The 18777-nt window shown below is 40.1% G+C and overlaps 1 protein-coding gene across 5 annotated transcripts in view; it reads right to left on the bottom strand.

Moving 5' to 3' along the window:
• Window positions 1–18777, bottom strand: part of atp8a1 (ATPase phospholipid transporting 8A1) — a 366447-nt gene that overhangs the window by 287113 nt on the left and 60557 nt on the right. For all 5 annotated transcript variants that reach the window (XM_073064740.1, XM_073064742.1, XM_073064739.1 and 2 more), the window contains exons 2-3: window positions 9450–9564; window positions 1240–1339 (exon numbers count right to left, since the gene is read on the bottom strand). In XM_073064740.1, coding sequence (XP_072920841.1) covers window positions 1240–1339; window positions 9450–9564 — 215 coding nt within the window. The remainder of the gene's footprint in view (window positions 1–1239; window positions 1340–9449; window positions 9565–18777) is intronic.

Below are 18777 nucleotides of genomic sequence, written 5' to 3'. Positions count from 1 at the left end.
AAAAGGTTTTAGAATGTTTATATTAGTTAGTTTCTCCCAAAGATGTTTGGACCAAGAGGCATCTTAGCAATTACAATGTGTTTCCACTATGTATCTCAAAGGAACCATTTATCAACCCAAAGTATGAAGTAAACAATGCCATTTTAACTACTGAAATACATTGAATCCCCTGTTACCTTTGATCTTAAGGGTATAAAAATGTGATATACTGTTGGGTTTGGGAGTTTCTATCAAGAGTTTCTCCAAAATGATGCCTGCTTGGTATAATGTATGAACACTTGTATCTCACCAGCTTTAGTGTCTCTCTGGTGACTTTGATCATAGTCACAACATCCCCCCTCCCCCAGTGCGCTGTTCAGCCAGCAACCCACAAGTCTTAGGATGCAAGAAAAAAAAGATGACATGGACCAAACCCAAAGAGTCACAAGCAGAATATGCAAATTCAACACAGAGTACAAATGTGAGCAGTAAATGCAGCTTGCGTTAACGCTTAGTAAGATTTTGGCCAATTTTCCCTTATGGAACATATAAACTACGTCTTCAGGACCTTTCTAGCTGCATTTATCACTCTGGCTCTCAACAAGACCTCTCCATCCCATACCAAATGTAAACTTGCTTTAGATTTCAAATTGGCTTCATTATAGATTAAGTATGAAAATGCAGTGCCATATGTGCCTGACATTAAAATGCTTACTCTAAATAGGTCACAGTCAGTGCCTCAGCTAATTTCTGGTCAGGGCGGCGTAAAATTGTGTCAATATTATTTAATTGTGCAAACATTTCCTTATTCAATTCACATTTCCTTAAATAAATATTTACATACATCATTTGAATTCTAACTTGCCTGAATAGCAGAAAACAGTGACTTGCAGTTACTTCATGCATTTGGTATTATCACTTACAACTTAGCTAATAAACTTATGTTCCATATGTTTAAGTAACTTGCCATTAAGTTTTACTGAGCTGTTTTATCATAGAGGTGCACATGGAGTAGAAAGCCCGGGTGTGCCATTTCCTTCACAACCTAGCAGCTCAAGCTCTTCAGACAAGTATTTGAACAGTATTTTAAAAGCAGTCAGTACAAAAATACCAGAAAGATAAGCTTGAATATCTCAGTGTTTGGAGGGCAAGTAAATGGGTAACATGGAAGAATGGCATTCCAATAATGGCTACAATTATTTTTCATCACTTTCTGAAAGTGGAGAATATGATTATAAATTATTAAAACCAACAACTTACTTGGAGAAGGGCTATAAACAGGAAAAATGAATTTGCTGCTCTTCTGAACTGTGAGTAAAGGAATCTTGGCAGGAATGTAATCAGGTTATATTTTGCAGTGCTAAAGAGAAACAAAGAAAAAGTCAAGACACTTAATCCACTTAACTATTCATTTGCAGGCCCTTATAGTTCAGCTTCAATTCACAATCTGCTAAATTCTCAAACTGTGGTATAAATCCAAGATGCTTTAATAGTTAACCACGTAGAAACATAGAAAACTTATAGCACAATACAGGCCCTTCGACCTACAACACTATGCCAAACATATATTTACTTTAGAAATTACCTAGGGTTACACATAGCCCTCTATTTTTCCAAGCTCCATGTACCTATCCGGCAGTCTCTTAAAAGACTCTATTGTATCTGCCTCCACCACCATTGCCACACCCTCACCACTCCTTGCGTAAAAAACTTACCCCTGACATCTCCTCTGTATCTACTTTCAAACACCTTAAAACTGTGCCCTCTCGTGTTAGCCACACCCAGTTTCTTCAATACTACTGCACACTCCCTTGTTCAGAATGTACCTGAACCCAAGTTAAATGCATCAATCACTCTGTCACATTTTACAAAATAATTTATGTAAGCAGTTTGTAGTTCTAATAAATTGACACTGCTTTAAAATCATAACAGCTGAATGCAAAGCAATAGACTCTAACATACACTACTAATTTCTATGTAAATCTTTCTGATAAAATGAGAGGAGATAGCAACCGCTTTCAAAATTAGATGTTAGACCTCTTCTGCCAGTCACATTATTTAAGGTCAAATGTGGAGGCTTGGTTAAGTATATTAACAATTAAACGAGTTACACAACAATAAATGTGAAATCTGCATGCTTTTGAAGGATAGTGGCTTAATTCTGAGAAATGGCAGGAAATCTATTTTGATAAACGCTCCACAATTGACAAAGCGTCAAAAGATCACTGCAAAGACAAATCAAGAGGAACACCAATTTTGTAGCCACCATTTGGGTAATTGTGCCTCCTACCAATCTGAAAAAAAAAAGCCATCCAAAAATCCTATGCTGTGGATTTTCCCTTTTCGGATGTTAAAAGGTGGTCATCATTTTTAAAGGCTTGCTGAAATCCAGTAATGATGTAACTTTTAGTCAAAAGACATGAAAAATATTCAAATTCTCCAAGATTGTAAACCAGGACATAAATGTAGGGATTTTAAACCAATTTGAAATATTTTGCGGAACACTAGTACCAGAACAGGACAGGATTAAGGAGTTAACTATAACATCAAGCAACTAGTTAGAGGAAAATAAAACAGGAGTAACTTTGAATTGTGAGAGGCAATATACAAAACCAATTTTTTTTTTAAAGACAATTAAAGATAATTAGACAATTTTAAAGATCATTAGACATATGACGTTCTTCGGGACGTATATCCATAACAAGCGAGAAACATTCTTTGAAAAAGAACCAATTCAAAAGCACAGTAATCAATTTTGAAATTAAAGAGCAACATTCAAAAAGCTGGAGGAACTTAGTGGATCAGGCAGCACCAATGAAGGTAAATGGTCAGTCAATATTTTGGGTTGACACCCTTCATCTGGATGGAAAGATAGCCAGCACCAAGGGGCTAGTGTGGAGCAAGAATTGGCAGGCCATAGGTGGATCCAGGAAAGGGGAAAAGCAAAAAGGAATTGTTGCTGTTCCTCTTTGTGCCTTGTGGTGCATCGGACAGCGACCTTGCCACTTCTTTAGCATTTGTCTGGTTTTTTTTTTTACAAGGCTGAGTTGCTAGTTCCACACTCAATCCAGCACAGATGGAAACCTTGCAAGGAGTCAGCTAGGTTTGAACCCGGGACCACTCACCTTGAAGTCCAGTGTGGATGTCACTACACCACCAGCTGGCTAAAAAAAAAAATGGTAGGGCTGGAAATCCAAACAAAACCTGAAAGTGTTGGAAACAAAACAAAAAGGCCATACAGCAGCTTTTCTTCCACAAATGCTGTCTGAATTGAATGCTTCCGGCAGGAAATTTTCTGCCTCGAAATAGAATTCCATGTTTACAAAGTCTCTTCATATTAAATATTATTACTGATTTCTTACTTTAAGAGAGTATGAATTTTACTGTCTGAATTCACCTCCAGAATGAGTTCCAGAGAGATTAAAAAACAAATAGAAGTGTGATGCACAACTAGATCATGTATCAAGAGAAGAACTCCACTAACAAAAGACACTTTATGACAGCAAGAGATAAGGGGCTTACTTAATCTGAAAGTTTAGTTGCCTTACTTAAACTAGGGCAAATATAAAACATCAGATATTGACAATAATGGGAGAACTTATACAAAGCACACAAAAGCACTGCATAAAGAAAGCACAAGAAAAATTGTGGAAGTAATAGCAAAATCAGCACTTTAACTGTAAAGAATCAAAAGCCACAAAAATGATTAGTGGTGATACTCAAAACAGAAAAGATGCAGAACAAGTGCTGAATAGTTGCACTGGGAATCCAGAAATTGCTGGATAACGGACAAAAGAGAACATGCAAGATGTCACCAAAAAAAAATGGAGTCACACATTTGATTGTAAAGAAGAAAATGATGAAGTGGAGAATCCCCAGGAAAGATAGCTTTCATCAGGAGATTGAAGATTGTAACAGAGAAGCTTCCCAATGCCAAAACTATAATATCCCACAAGTTCTCTTGATTTAAAAATTATTCCTTTGGATTTTTCATAAATGAGTCTTCTCCATGAACAATGGAACTGAGAAAACCAGAATCTCATGTCTGTCAGCCTAACATCCGTTGTCTACAATATCTTGAAAACTTTCAACTCATCTGGGAGAATAGATAGTTTCTGATAAATATTCTTTGTTGAAGAAAAACTCAAAAGCTGTGAATAGGGGATTGCAGCTGACTGTTATTTATTGGATTTTCCAGAAGGCATTTAGTTGAGTTGTTCACAAGAGACAGATGAATTAAAGGCAAATTATTAGTCTGTTTACGGAACAGACTGAGCAGCAAGAGGCAAAATAGGGACAATTCACAGGTACTCAAGTCAGTGGACCTCCAAGAGGACCACAGCTTTGTCGTGGTTTGGAGGCTTGCATTCTTCAATGAGCTGGAGAGCTATGGAGTCAGGGCTTTATGCTTTGACTCTTGGTAGGGTCACCCATACCAAACAGGTCAAAGGGTAGAGGGCAGACTAAAAGCCCAGTTCCAGTGGCTCAGCTCAGAATGAACAACCCTGACTAGAAAAGCAGAATTGTTACAGAACGGCAAGGAAAAATCCTTCTGTATCTGCGTGTGATGGTGTTCCAGAGTCCCATCCGGGACTTGTATGACTGACGGTAGTGAAACTGAGAGGAAGCTGCTGACTCGAAGGAGGAAGCCCTAAACACTGCCAGAGATGGACGAGCTTCATTGCTGCCCTAAATGCCAGTGGTGTAAGAGGAAGTGAGCAAATCAGTAGAATGTGAGAAGCAACAGCTTACAAGGATCCATTTTGCAACTTGATGTTGTTCCTTATATACTTAAATAATGGATGTAATGACTGACAACGGCATGGAAACTCACTTATCAAAATTTCCTACGACACAACAAAGCATGCATAAGCAAAGCAAACGGGAACAAAGCACAAAATGCCTTAGACAAATGTGTTTCAATGCAACTGTAAGTCATCTGTTTGGAACTAATAAAGTGATGAAAAACGAGATATAGTTGAGATCTAAGCAACACACACAAAATGCTGGAGGAACTCAGCAGATCGGGCGAAATCTATGGAAAAAAGAGTACAGTCAACATTTTGGATAGTGACCCTTCAGAAGGACTGGAGAGAAAAAAAAAGTATCTTGACAAACTTCAGCACCAGTATCCTTTGAAGTTGCAGGAGAGATCATTCAAGATGCTATACCATGAATGGGGGCCAATTTACATTCAGAACCATAAGAGTCATACAGCACAGGAAAAGGGTCTTTTTAATGACACCCCTCCCTAAATCCATCTGTATAAATCCCATTTACTAATATTTAGTTTGGGGCCTTCTGTACATTACTGAGCAAGTGCCTCATTAGTGTTGTGAGTCTCTTTCTCCACCACCCACTCTTAAAGTGCATTCCAGATTCTAACCAATGACTGAGTGGGAAAAAGAAACTCTTCTTTATATCCTCTGTGAACCTCTTGCCTCTACTATAAATGAATTTTAGCTACCCGCCAACAGAAAAAGTTTCCTACCTATGCCCTTCAGAATTCTGTATACCTCAGGACCACATACCTTTCCCCACTCGATGGAAAACAAACCCTATTTATCTGGTCCCTCCTTGTAACTTAAATGCTCTATTCTCAGCCACATACAGCTGAACCTCTCTACAATATTTTTAGTGCAACCACATCCTTGCTAGAGTTAGCAACACAAAAAATAGCTGGAGGAACTCAGCAGGTCAGGCAAGATGCCAGTGATACAGTGAACCAAATGAACTAACAGGCCAAACTCACTGAAGTAGATCAGGCTTCAGGTGGTGAGGAAGACTGAAGTATCTCAAGCTAAGGTTCTATTCTCAGAACACTGACAACTGACTGTCACAGACATCTGAGTTTTAAAATATCCTTGGTAATCACACTATTCACAATGTTAAAAACTACTAAATTCTCAAAGCCAAAGTAGTGAGGTGAAAAATTATTATAAATTATTTCCTCAAGGTAAAATCTTGCCTTACAAATCTGTTAGAATTATTTGAAGAAATAACAAGCTGGAGAGGCAAAGGAGAATCAGCTGATGTTGTGGTGCTTGAATTTTCAGAAGACCTTTAACAAGGTGCCACATGAGCCTGTTTAACAAGCTATGAGCCCATGGTATTACAGGAAAGACTGGGTAAAGCAGTGGCTGATTAGCAGGAGGCAAAGAGTGGGAATAAAGGGAGACTTTGGTTGGCTGCTGGTGACTAGTAGTGCTCCACAGGGGTCTGGTTGGAACAGATTTTTTTTACATTAAACCTCAATGATTTGGATGATGGAATTGATGACTTTGTTACAAAGTTTGTAGATGATATGAAGATAGGTGGAGGGGTAGGTAGTTTTGAGGAAGTAGAGAGGCTACAGAAGAACTCAGACAGATTAGGAGAATGGGCAAAGAAGTGGCAGATGGAACACAGTGACAGAAGTGTATGGCCATGCACTTTGGTGGAGAAATAAAAGGGTTGATTATTTTCTAAAAGGAGAAAAAATCTGAGGCGCAAACGGATTTGGGAGTCCTTGTGCAGGATTCCCTAAAGGTTAATTTGCAGGTTGAGTCTGTGATGAGGAATCAAGTGCAATGTTAGCAATCATTTCAAGAGGACTAGAATATAAAATCAAGGATGTAATGTTGAGATTTATAAAACATTGGTGAGGCCTCACTTGGAGTATTGTGAGGAGTTAGATAGGTACATGGAGCTTAGAAAAATAGAGGGCTATGCAGTTGGGTAATTCTAGGCAGTTTCTACAGAAGGTTACATGGTCAGCACAACATTGTGGGCCAAAGGGCCTGTGATGTGCTGCAGATTTCTATGTTTTATGTTTTGGGCCCTTTATTTTAGAAAGGATGTGCAGAAACTGGAGAGAGTTCAAAGGAGGTTCACAAAAATGATTCCAGGATTAAACTGCTTGTCTTATGAAGAGCATTTGATGGCTCTAGGCCTGTATACACTGGAATTCAGAAGAACAAGGGGTGACATAATTGAAACCAATTGAATGGTGAAAGACCTTGATAGAGTGGATGCGGAGAGGATGTTACCTATGGTGGGAGTGTCTAAGACCAGAGGAGACAGCCTCAGTATAGAGGGGTGTTGACTTAGAACAGAGCTGAGGAGGAATTTCTTTAGCCAGAGAGTGGTGAGCCTGTGGAATTCAGTGCCACAGGCAGGTATGGAGGCCAAGCCTTTATATATATTTACGGCAGAGGTTGACAGATTCTTGATTGCTCAGGGCATGAAGAGATACAGGAGGGAAGGCAGGAGGCAGGGGTTGAAAAGAAAAATGGACCAGCCATGATGAAATGGCGGAGCAGACTCGATGGGCCTAATAGCCTAATTCTGCTCCAATATCTTATTGTCTTATAAACTAAGTAAACCACTTCTATTCTTTACTTGTAAATTCAAGCTTTTTCTGACAGAATAACAAATAACTATGGGTTGTGTTTGTTCCACACTTCCATACCTATACACTGGTTTACAGAAATTAGGAATATACAGCAAGTTAGATGCATGAATGGACAATCTCAGTCTGCCCACTGACTGGTCAGTAAGAGCAGGTACCCTCTGTAAACTATTACCCAAGGGGTTCGATCCACTTCATATGGTCCCTCTACACCACTTAGCTGGTGAAAACTTTAACAGCGCAAGTTTAGATACTTTTTTTCTGCATTTGACTGAACAATTGTTTTATAATTAAAGCAACTTTGTTTTAGATCTACAATATTTTCTTCAATACAATGATTTCTTCAACATGAAGGGTTTCAGCCCGAAACTTCAACTGTTTACTCTTCTCCATAGTGCTACTTGGCCTGCTGAGTTCCTCCAGAATTGTGTGTGCGTTTCCTGCATTATCTTTTTTTTTTTGCTTGGGTTAAAAGTGAAGCACCATCATGTCTTCCCTGCCCTGGCAGCAACACCCTGGAACACATTGGCAGCAGCTGCCCAAAAGCTCTGAGAGAAAGCCACTACCGCTGGCGCCATGACCAGGTGCTGAAGGCAGTGACAGAAAGCACCTCCTTGCCCATTAACAGTAGGCACCCCCCGCCAATCCGTGTCAAAGCTGGAGACCAACCACAGCCTCTGCCTAGATCACCAGAAGCTTGCTCACCAGAGAGTCTGACCTTAAGTTGCCAGTCAATCTTGGCAAGAAATTAAAGTTCCACAACTTCATCACATCATCACATCTGAGGCCTGACACGGCCATTGTCAGAAACCTTGATGCAGGTGGTCATGGTCGAACTGACGGTTTTTTGGAAAGACTGGATTGAGGAGGCATTTGAACGCAAGAAAGCAAAATCCAGGAGCGAGTAGAGCAGTGCCAGAGACAAGGGTGTACAACACAATGCAAGCGATAGGGGTGGGGTGCAGAGGTTTTGCTGGCTGCTCGCTGTGCAGAAACTGCTTTCTTCTTGGCATTACAGGGGCTCCAAAGAAAAGTGCCATCAGGACTGTCACTGAGGCTGCTAAGCGAGCCTCCAGATGGCTAAGGATCAAGAGATGTGACCCGGGACCAATGCTAATAGGACACGAGCCAGGGCCTGATCAACGCCGCCAGGGTCGCCTGGGCTAGAATGCTTGATGTTGAAAGACCTGAAGCACCCGATGACCCCAGGTTACGTCACTTATGATGTGTCCCAGTGCATCCTAGAATATTTCTCAGCAGTAGCAGCACAAAACCATCAATGCTGGGACTTCTGTAAAATCATGTGAAGCTATTGATACAAATGGAAGTCCAGCAGCAGAACATGATATAGCGTGCCAGAATTTATGCTAAGGAACCCAACAAGGAGTGCAAAGATTTGCCAGGGATTTCATTGGAAGACAGCAGATATCAGTGTTTAAAGTGTGGGCAATCGAGCTGCAAATTACAATCTGCAGTGTGTTCACTTCCCCACTACCTCCAACCCCAAAAAAGGCTCTGCTACAAGTTCAAATGAAGACTGATAGGAAGATGTGCAAAAGGTTAAGTGTAATTCTTCCTTTGTAGGTCAACGATGACAATAACACTGCCAACTCTAAATTCTGGGTCAATGACAATATTCATTGAAATACTAGGAAGACTGGAATGGAAGAAAAAAATCACAAAAAGATATGGGGGAAAATAGCATAGAATTTAGATTTTTTTTAAAAAAGAAGGTTGTGTAAAGATGCCAGCTTAAGCAGGATGTGCTCACTGGCTGTGTTGAATGCTAGTGCAATAAAGCTTTAATACTATAATTAACCCACTAACAAATCTGCATTTAGATAAGCACCATTTTCAATTCATACAAGAGCCATTTATTTGTATGACACATTCTCTTATGACAAATATTGATCAAATAGATTTGTATTAAATAGCACTGAGTTAACAATGGATCTGAAACATCATAACCCAATGATATACGACACTAAGCAATATTTACACAAAGAATAATGAGCCCTGATAGCAAACAAAAACATCACATTTAGATTTTCAACCAAAGGCCAATTAAAGTTAATCCTACCTGACATGGTTACTACAAAATTTTACTAGTTGAGGTCGGTTGATAAATATTATCCTCATATCTTCTTGATCAGCTAGTGAAGTTTTCTCAGAGGTATCCTCAGCTTTCTCGTAACCTATATAAAAAGGAATAAAATGTAAGATGTTCAAAACTTAATGCCTACAATTCTGTCAGAACATAATAAATGGCTTCTTTCAATGATATTAGGCATATATAATACCAACTTTCTCTCTACCTTCTCAATAATGTTGGCTGTCTTCCAATAGCACAATTTTTTTTTCTCTATGTTATGTGCAGTTCCCTCGATTTCTAAAAAAGTGATTAATTTTATCTAAGGTATAGATATAGAGAATGGTTACAGGCAATACTGTTGATAAAAAGCACATTACAAAACAAATGACAAATGCATAAGGTGAGAAAACAAATGCTTCCTTCAGGGAATCACACAGACAGAACGAAGACCCAAACAAAAACACATAATCTTGTGTCCGTCAATTTTCTTCACAAAAAGTTTGACCAAGAAAAGGAGTTTAAGGGAAGGGATAAGTTGTAGTACTCCAAGCAAATTAGCAGATGTGAGAAAATACTAAAATTGATTATGTTGACTCTGGAGACCACCTCTGGAACTGAATGACCTCAATCTAGATTGTTTTAGCAGTCTTAAAAGAGTCAATTTTATTCAAAAAACAATGACAATTTTCTGTACTCCATACACATGCATTAAAGTACAACTTCTTTGAGTTCATCTACATGTGGGGACTGAAGTCTCAACTATCCTCTGCTATAGTAATTATACAATGATATTCAAATGCAAATCTCTACTGATGTTTCCTATGCAACTTTGTCATATGGGATAATTTCAATTTACCTTCTGGTCTCACCTACGCACACCCATCCACAACACACATGGTATGAATAGTAACACTGGTGCAGTTCCACCTACTCAAGAACATTCGATCAAATGTGATTAACTCTCGATTAATGTAAAATTGATGGCTGGTGCACACTGGTGGACTGAAGATCCTATTTCCTGCTTTCCATAAGATCATACCTCTACGATCATAAAACACTTCTAGATGAGTGATAAATATTGGCTTAGCTAGTGACGGCCTGATCTTGAAAATGAAATTTTAAAATGCCTAGGACATATTAGAAGACAGGAAATCAATGGTAAAGGAAGAACTAAGGCAGACTCTGGAATCAGAATGAGAAATACAGTTTGCTAAGAGAGATAGGCAACAGCTACTGTTAAGTTGAAGAGAAATTCAGCTACCGTTAAGTTGAAGTGAAACTTTGCAACCATACAAAGCCATCAACACTCCATTAATTCCCTAGTCATAGGAAAGTACTGTACATCCCTTGAAGTATTGCACAAGGAATGTATAATACACTCAGAGGCAGGTAGCATCAAATTTATTACTGTCACTAGAATGGAAGAGAACATAAAATGTTTGCTATGGGAGGATAATTGTCTGTTAATGTACAAAACATTCAAATCTAAATTTAATTGACCTCGCTACGTCTTAATTAAAGTACAATTTATTTTCCATGGTTCATCCTATACGAATAGTGAAATTTAACTTCAGTTTTCTGTATCACTTAAGTCAGATGTCACATTCCATTTGTCACATACTTGAATTATCCAATGTCAAGCCTCTTGGCAGGGAGGTTCGCTAAGGCTGTTGGGGAGTGTTTAAACTAGAATTGCTGGGGGGCGGGAATCAAACTGAAGAGACGGTGGAAGGGGCGGCTGGCTCACAAATAGAGAAAGCTTGGTGACAGTGTGAGAGGGTGTGGTGAACTACATATACCTGTCTGGACTGCTCCTGTGGCTCCTCCCACAGACCCCTGCTGACTGCTCCTGTGGCTCCTCCCACAGACCCTTGTATAAAGGCAACTGAGGCCTGTTGCCCAGCCTCATTCCCCAGGATGTAGTGTTGTTCATTCTTCCAGTCAATAAAAGCTGATACCTCGCTTCCTACGTCTCAGAGTGAGTTATTGATGGTGCATCAGAGGGAGGATAGGCAGGTGATGGAGAAGGGATGCGCTCAGACTGATGATTTGAGATGTGTCTACTTTAATGCAAGAAGCATCATGAACAAAGCGGATGAGCTTAGTACTTGGAGCTATGATGTTGCGGCAATTAGAGAGACTTGGTTGGCTCAGGGGCAGGAATTGCTACTTACAGTGCCAGATATTTCAGAAAGGACGGTGGGGGAGGCAAAAGAGGTGGGGCTGTGACACTGCTGATCAGAGATAGTGTCACGGCTGCAGAAAAGGAGGAAATCATGGAGGGATTGTCTACAGAGTCTCCGTGGATGCAAGTTAGGAACAGGAAGGGGTCAAAAACTCTACTGGGTGTTTTTTTATAGACTACCCAATAGTAACAGGGACATCGATGAGCAGACAGGGAGACAGATTCTGGAAAGGTGTAATGATAACAGGGTCGTTGTTGGGGAAGATTTTAATTTCCCCAATATTGATTGGCATCTTCCGAGAGCAAAAGGTTTAGATGGGGTAGAGTTTGTTAAGTGCGTTCAGGAAAGTTTCTTGACACAATATGTAGATAAGCCTGCAAGAGGAGAGGCTGTACTTGATCTGGTATTGGGAAATGAACCTGGTCAGCTGTTAGGTCTTTTAGTGGGAGAGCATTTTGGAGATAGTGATCATTATTCTATCTAGTTTACCATAGCTTTGGAGAGGGATAGGAACAGACAAGTTAGGAAAGCATTTAATTGGAGCAAGGGGAAACATGAAGCTATCAGGCAGGAACTTGGAAGCATAAATTGGGAACAGATGTTCTCAGGGAGATGTACGGCAAAAATGTGGCAGATGTGCGAGGCTGCATAGGTACATTCCAATGAGACGCAAAGACTGGTAGGGTACAGGAATCATGGTGTACAAAGGTTGTTGATAATCTAGCCAAAAATAAAAGAAAAGCTTATGAAAGGTTCAAAAAAAAAACTAGGTAATGATAGACATCTAGAAAACTATAAGGCTAACAGGAAGGAACTTAAGAATGAAATTAGGAGAGCCAGAAGGGGCCATGCGAAGGCCTTGGCAGACAGGATTAAGGAAAACCACAAGGCATTCTACAAGTATGTGAAGAGCAATAGGATAAGATGTCAGAGAATAGGGCCAGTCAGGTACGACAGTGGAAAAGTGTGTATGGAACCAGAGGAGACAGCAGAGGTACTTAATGAATACTTTATTTCAGTACAGTCAGCCCTCCTTATCCACGAATTCCATATGCGCGAATTCAACCAACCGCGAATCGTAAAAACCTGGAAGTGCTCTTCCAGCACTTGTTGTTCAAGCATGTACAGACTTTTTTTTCTTGTCATTATTCCCTAAACAATTCAGTATAACAAATATTTTACACAGCATTTACATTGTATTAGGTATTATAAGTAATCTAGAGATGATTTAAAGTATACGGGAGGATGTGGGTGGGTTATCGTAGATTGGGATAAAAAAAAATCAGAAGTTTTCTTACTCAGTAAATCGGAACAGGTACATCCAGTATTATTTAGTGTCAGTTAGTCAAACGTTTATCTTAGTATGTAGTATATATTTTACCTTTCTATGCAGATAAAACACAAGAACGTATGTTTCAACACCGGGCTCGGGAACTTCTTCCCGAGTTCGATCCAGTGACAGACCGCTATCGAGTGTGCTGTCCACCGTGCCGGGTTGGCGTGAGGATCAAAAATCCAAAACGCCAAAACCCAATAATTAAACCACTGCGTTGCTTAGCAATAATTGTAGCTTTCATTGGGGCACAGCCTTTCTCACTTTATCCATTAAAATTGTTCCGATCGTTGACCGACTGTAGCCTAATGCTTTTCCAATGACTGATGGCATTCCACCTCTTTCCGATCGCTTTATTATTTCCACTTTATTTTCAATAGTGATCATGATTATTTTCGTGAACAGAAACACTGCGGATTCAGATCTCTGCCGCTGGTCTTAATGCCCACCACACTGAGACAGGTTAAATAAGGTCTGGGGTTCTGCTGGGTCCTAAGATCCACTGCATTGAGACAAGTTGAATAAGGGACTTGAGTATTCACAAATTTTGGTATCTGCGAGGGGTCCCGGAACCAAACCCTCGCGGACAAGGAGGGCCAACTGTATTCACTATGGAAATGGACCTCGGCAATTGTAGGGATGACTTACAGTGGACTGAAAAGCTTGAGCATAGAGACATTAAGAAAAAGGATGTGCTGGTGCTTTTGGAAAGCATCAAGTTGGATAAGTCACCAGGACCAAACGAGATATACCCCAGGCTACTGTGGGAGACGAGGGAGGAGATTGCTGAGCCTCTGACAATGATCTTTGCATCATCAAAAATCCTCTGAAAATCTTTGGAAAGGTACTGGAGGATTGGAGGGTTGCAGATTTTGTTCCCTTATTCAAGAAAAGGAGTAGAGACAGAAATGGAGTAGAGATAGCCCAGGAAATTATGGACCAGTGAGTTTTACATCAATGGTTGATAAATTGATGGAGAAGATCTGAAAGGCAGGATTTATGAACATTTGGAGAGACATAATATGAATAGGATTAGTCAGCATGGCTTTGTCAAAGGGAGGACGTGCCTTATGACCCTGATTGAATTTTTTGAGAATGTGACAAAAAACGTTGATGAAAGTAGAGCAGTAGATGTAGTTTATAAGGATTTCAGCAAGGCATTTGATAAGGTACCCCATGCAAGGCTTATTGAGAAAGTAAGGAGGCATGGGATCCAAGGAGACCTTGCTTTTTGGATCTAGAACTGGCTTGCCCACAGAAGACAAAGAGTGGTTGCAGACAGGTCATATTCTGCATTGAAGTTGCACCTCAGAGATCTGTTCTGGGACCCCTTCTCTTCATGATTTTTATAAATGACCTGGATGAGGAAGTGGAGGGATGGGTTAGTAAATTTGCTGATGACACAAAGGTTGGGAGTGTTGTGGATAGTGTGGAGGGCTGTCAGAGGTTACAATGGGACATTGATAGGTTGCAAAACTGGGCTGAGAAGTGACAGATGGAGTTCAACCCAGGTAAGTGTGAAGTGGTTCAATTTGGTAGGTCAAAAATGATGGCAGAATATAGTATTAATGATAAGACTCTTGGCAGTGTGGAGGATCAGAGGGATCTTGGGGTCCGAGTCCATAGGACACTTAAAGCTGCTGTGCAGGTTGATTGTGTGGTTAAGAGGACATACAGTGCATTGGCTTTCATCAACCGTGGAATTTAGTTTAAGAGCCCAGAGGTAATGTTACAGCCATATAGGACCTTAGTCAGACCCCACTTGGAGTACTGTGTTCAGTTCTGGTCATTACAGGAAGGATGTGGAAACTGTAGAAAGGGTGCAGAGGAGATTTACAAGGATGTTGCCTGGATTGGGGAGCATACCCTATGAGAATAGGTTGAGTGAACTTGGCCTTTTCTCTTTGGAACAACAGAGGATGAGAGGTGACCTGATAGATGTGTATTAGATTATGAGAAGCATTGATCGTGTGGATAGCCAGAGGCTTTTTCCCAGGACTGGAATGGCTAGCATGAGAGGGCACAGTTTTGAAGTGCTTGGAAGTAGGTACAGAGGAAATATTAGGGTTAAGGTAACACGAGTGAATCTGCAGATGCTGGAAATAAATAAAAACACAAAATGCTGGCAGAACTCTGCAGGCCAGACAGCATCTATGGGAGGAGGTAGTGACAACGTTTTGGGCTGAAACCCTTCATCAGGAGTGATGAAGGGTTTCGGCTCAAAACGTTGTCACTACCTCCTCCCATAGACGCTGCCTGGCCTGCTGAGTTCTGCCAGCATTTTGTGTTTTTATTAGGGTTAAGGTGTTTTTTTTTAATATACGCAGAGGGTTGTGAGTGCGTGGAATGGGGTGCCGACGACGGTGGTGGAGCAGGATACGATAGGATGTTTTAAGAGACTCCTGGATAGGTTCTTGGAGCTTACAAAAATAGAGGACTGTGGGTAACCCTAGGTAATTTCTGTAGTAAGTACATATTCAGCACGGCATCACGGGCTAAAGGGCCTGCATCGTCCTGTAGGGTTTCTATGTTTCTATGTCATCTGTAGCTCAACACTGAAGGGGTTAAGTTCAAAACAAGAAGCTGAAGAACCACAATGGTCATCATCAACAACCACAGCTCTGCAAAACTTTACAAGTTCTGTCACTCTCACAGTCACAAGATATATCGCTTCATCTTTCACTTCCTGTGAGAGTGGAATAGAAATTCACTTACATGCTGATATCAGAAACTGCTCTGTCCAAAGTACTTTCCACATGAAAATTTAGAGGTCTGGGGTTTTTTTTTTACATCTTCATATTGATGTCTAGCTTTGCTATGACCAGCAAAATAAAAACCTGCTTCCCCTATTACTTCTCAGGGAAGGAACTCTATCATTCTTGTCATTCAATCCTCTCTGTGGCCCCAGATCCACCAGCATAGCAAGTCAACTATTTGAAGTAACAGAATTCAGAATACTTAATATCTGGTGTCTTTAGCATACCCTATAAAAAAAAGGACTGCTTTGATTTTAAGATAGCTCAGTATGAATAACAAAAAAAAATCTGATTTATTGCTTTCAGCCTAGGTAGTTCTTGCAGATTAATTGCAGGCAATTCAGATAAGTATACAAGTTTAAACTTAAATGGAGCTACAATAAATAGATGATAATGTACAATAAACATAACAAAACAAACAGCATATTGAAATTGTAAACTCAAGAGTCAGCACCACACAATGATCATTATGATAAGCAGCAACTGAAGATACTGAGATTGGACCCAGTGGCTATCCACACATCCAGATGCAGAGAAATGATCTGGCTGCACCTTGTTTCCAGAAAGTCATTCTGCAGAGTGAAGCAGGCCACGGACAGCAACTGGGTTTCTAGTGGCAGGTTCTGAGCACCTTCACCCACACACTCCACTAGCCTTTGCAAACCTGTTGATAACAAAGTTACACGAACTGTGTTCCAATGCCTCTGATAATGAAACATTTAGAAACAGTTCAAAGAAGGTTTTTTAAAAAGTAAATTAAAAGCAGTAGTTAGCTTTAAAAAAAAACAGGTCCAGGCAAAACTAACAACCCGTTTTCTAATTATCTTCATTTAATGTTGACATATTAGTCATGCTCACCAGTGGTGGGCCTGGGAACTGAGTAACAGGTTATATGTGTTACACACACAAAATGCTACAAGAACTCAGTGGGTCAGGCAGCATCTGTGGAGGGAAATAAACAGTGGACGTTTCAAGCCAGAAACCCTTCATCGTGAAAAGGAAGGGGCAGAAAGCAGAATAAGAAGGTGATGGGGTGGTGGGGTGGTGAGGGGGTACAAGCTGGCAGGTGATCGGTGTGTTGCTTGCATCTGCCATTCAGCTCATTTTGACAGCTGCGTTTCAACCTGCAAAAGCAGAAGTCATCGAGTAACTGACCTGCGGAAAAAAAAGCTGCCATGCAGCTCAATTATGGCTCAATAACAGCCATAATTGAACATGACTGTTCATAATACTCAAAACACAAGCTGTTATTATCAATCTTTTTTTTTGATCAGGAGAAAACTGAACAGGTTTTGAATATTCTTGCCCACAGTGGCCACAACAATTGCATGCAGAAGCTATTATTCGTTTTCCACTTGGCTGAAAACCCTGTCCAAACATAGATGAGCTTTTTCCAATATGAATGGCTCCAAGTTAAGAACTGTCAAATAAACCATTTTCTTGGTCTCTGTAGTGAAGAGTAAATGCCACACAACAAAGCCTAAAGCCAAGTCAATTAAAAATCAACACAGCCTAAAACAGAGATCTACCAGAACAAATGTTGTACCCTTCCTGTTGAAGCTCTAAGTACAATGAAAATGCATACATTCTCTTATTTATGGGGAAAGTTTATTCTTCTGGATTTCACATTCACTTATTCATTTAACAAAATTGGCCAAAGAACAAATAATAGAACATGTAGATTTTACTGTCCTTTTTGTTATTTGTCTTCTGCTGAAACAGATCTCTGGCAGATGCCATGTGCCTCGCCCTACACTCATCTCTGGAACATCTAGACTGTAAAGGTACCTACATCAGATTATCTATTGAGTACAGCTCCAACTTCAATACCATAATCCCATGCAAATTCATCACCAAACTCCAGACCCTGGGAGTCAACACTCTGTCTGCAAATGGATCATTGATTTCCTAAAGAATGGACCACAATCACTAAGAATAGGTAGCACCATGTTTATTCGATACAGTGGTACTCCACAACGTTACATCGTCAGCCCTCAACTCTATTCCCTGTACACTCACGACGGTGTGGCCAAATCCCACCCCAACTCCATCTACAAGTTTGCAGATGACAGCACCATACTGGGGCGTGATTCAAATAACAACGAGTCAACGAACAAGAAGAGTAATAACCGCTCCCTTGTGCCACCAAAACAAAAGAACTGGTCATCAGTTTCTATCTACATTGAAGGTGCTGAGGATGACAGTGTTAACAGCTACAAGTCCCTATGAGTAATTGTCACCAACAGTCTGTGTTTGATATGATTGTTTAATTCTTAGATTAGACTGTTTAATTGTTTTTTTTTACAGTTGAACAATTATCTGCTTGTATTTTATATAAAATAAAAGCAGATTATAAATAATTATATAATTACAAACAACTGCTTGCTATGATTCCTAGTGGCTATATTATGTGTCGAAGAGGTCAGTATGCTTCTAGTGGCCATACAAAATAGTTCTGGAAAGTCTGGAAATTTCTTTGCTCTGCATTAAATACTTTCTCATTGGTTAACTTTGTAACATCGTATTTGAAGGAGTACATTCTAATCTCAGTAGTATAAAATAGCTGTTTTATGCTAGGTGGCATCTTTAGTTTCTCTGTTCTTCAACTAGTTGACACCCATTCCCCCCCCCCCCCCCCATCGTGGTCTGTTTCAATTTTTCTTTGTTCTACCAACTTCCAATAAAACAATTGTAAAGCAACAAGTTTTGTGCTCTTTCCTGACTCCAAAAAGAATGTTGGATTTAAACACTAGAATGCATCACTTGTCCTTTTCCAATTGTGCGGATTCCTTGGCCAGGAAAGCGCAGCAGTGCCTTTACTTCATCAAGCAAAACAACTGGAATTAGTTGTGACAATAATAAACTAATTCCAATTGCGGTGTAAGAATCAAGAACGTATGTTTTCATAAGCACCGGTACTGCACGAAAAGAGAGCTAGCTTGGGAAGCAGTTGCTTTCTTTGCCATTTAGTGACAGTGTGATTTGTCTAACCATTCAGATTAACTACTTCTCCACATGCTTACCTTTTTTCCCCCAAGGTG

This window comes from Hemitrygon akajei, chromosome 13 (genome assembly GCF_048418815.1).
Source record: "Hemitrygon akajei chromosome 13, sHemAka1.3, whole genome shotgun sequence".
Classification (NCBI taxonomy): Eukaryota; Metazoa; Chordata; class Chondrichthyes; order Myliobatiformes; family Dasyatidae; genus Hemitrygon; species Hemitrygon akajei.
The sequence above is the reverse complement of the archived record's forward strand: the minus strand, read 5'-3'. Positions and strand labels throughout refer to the sequence as shown.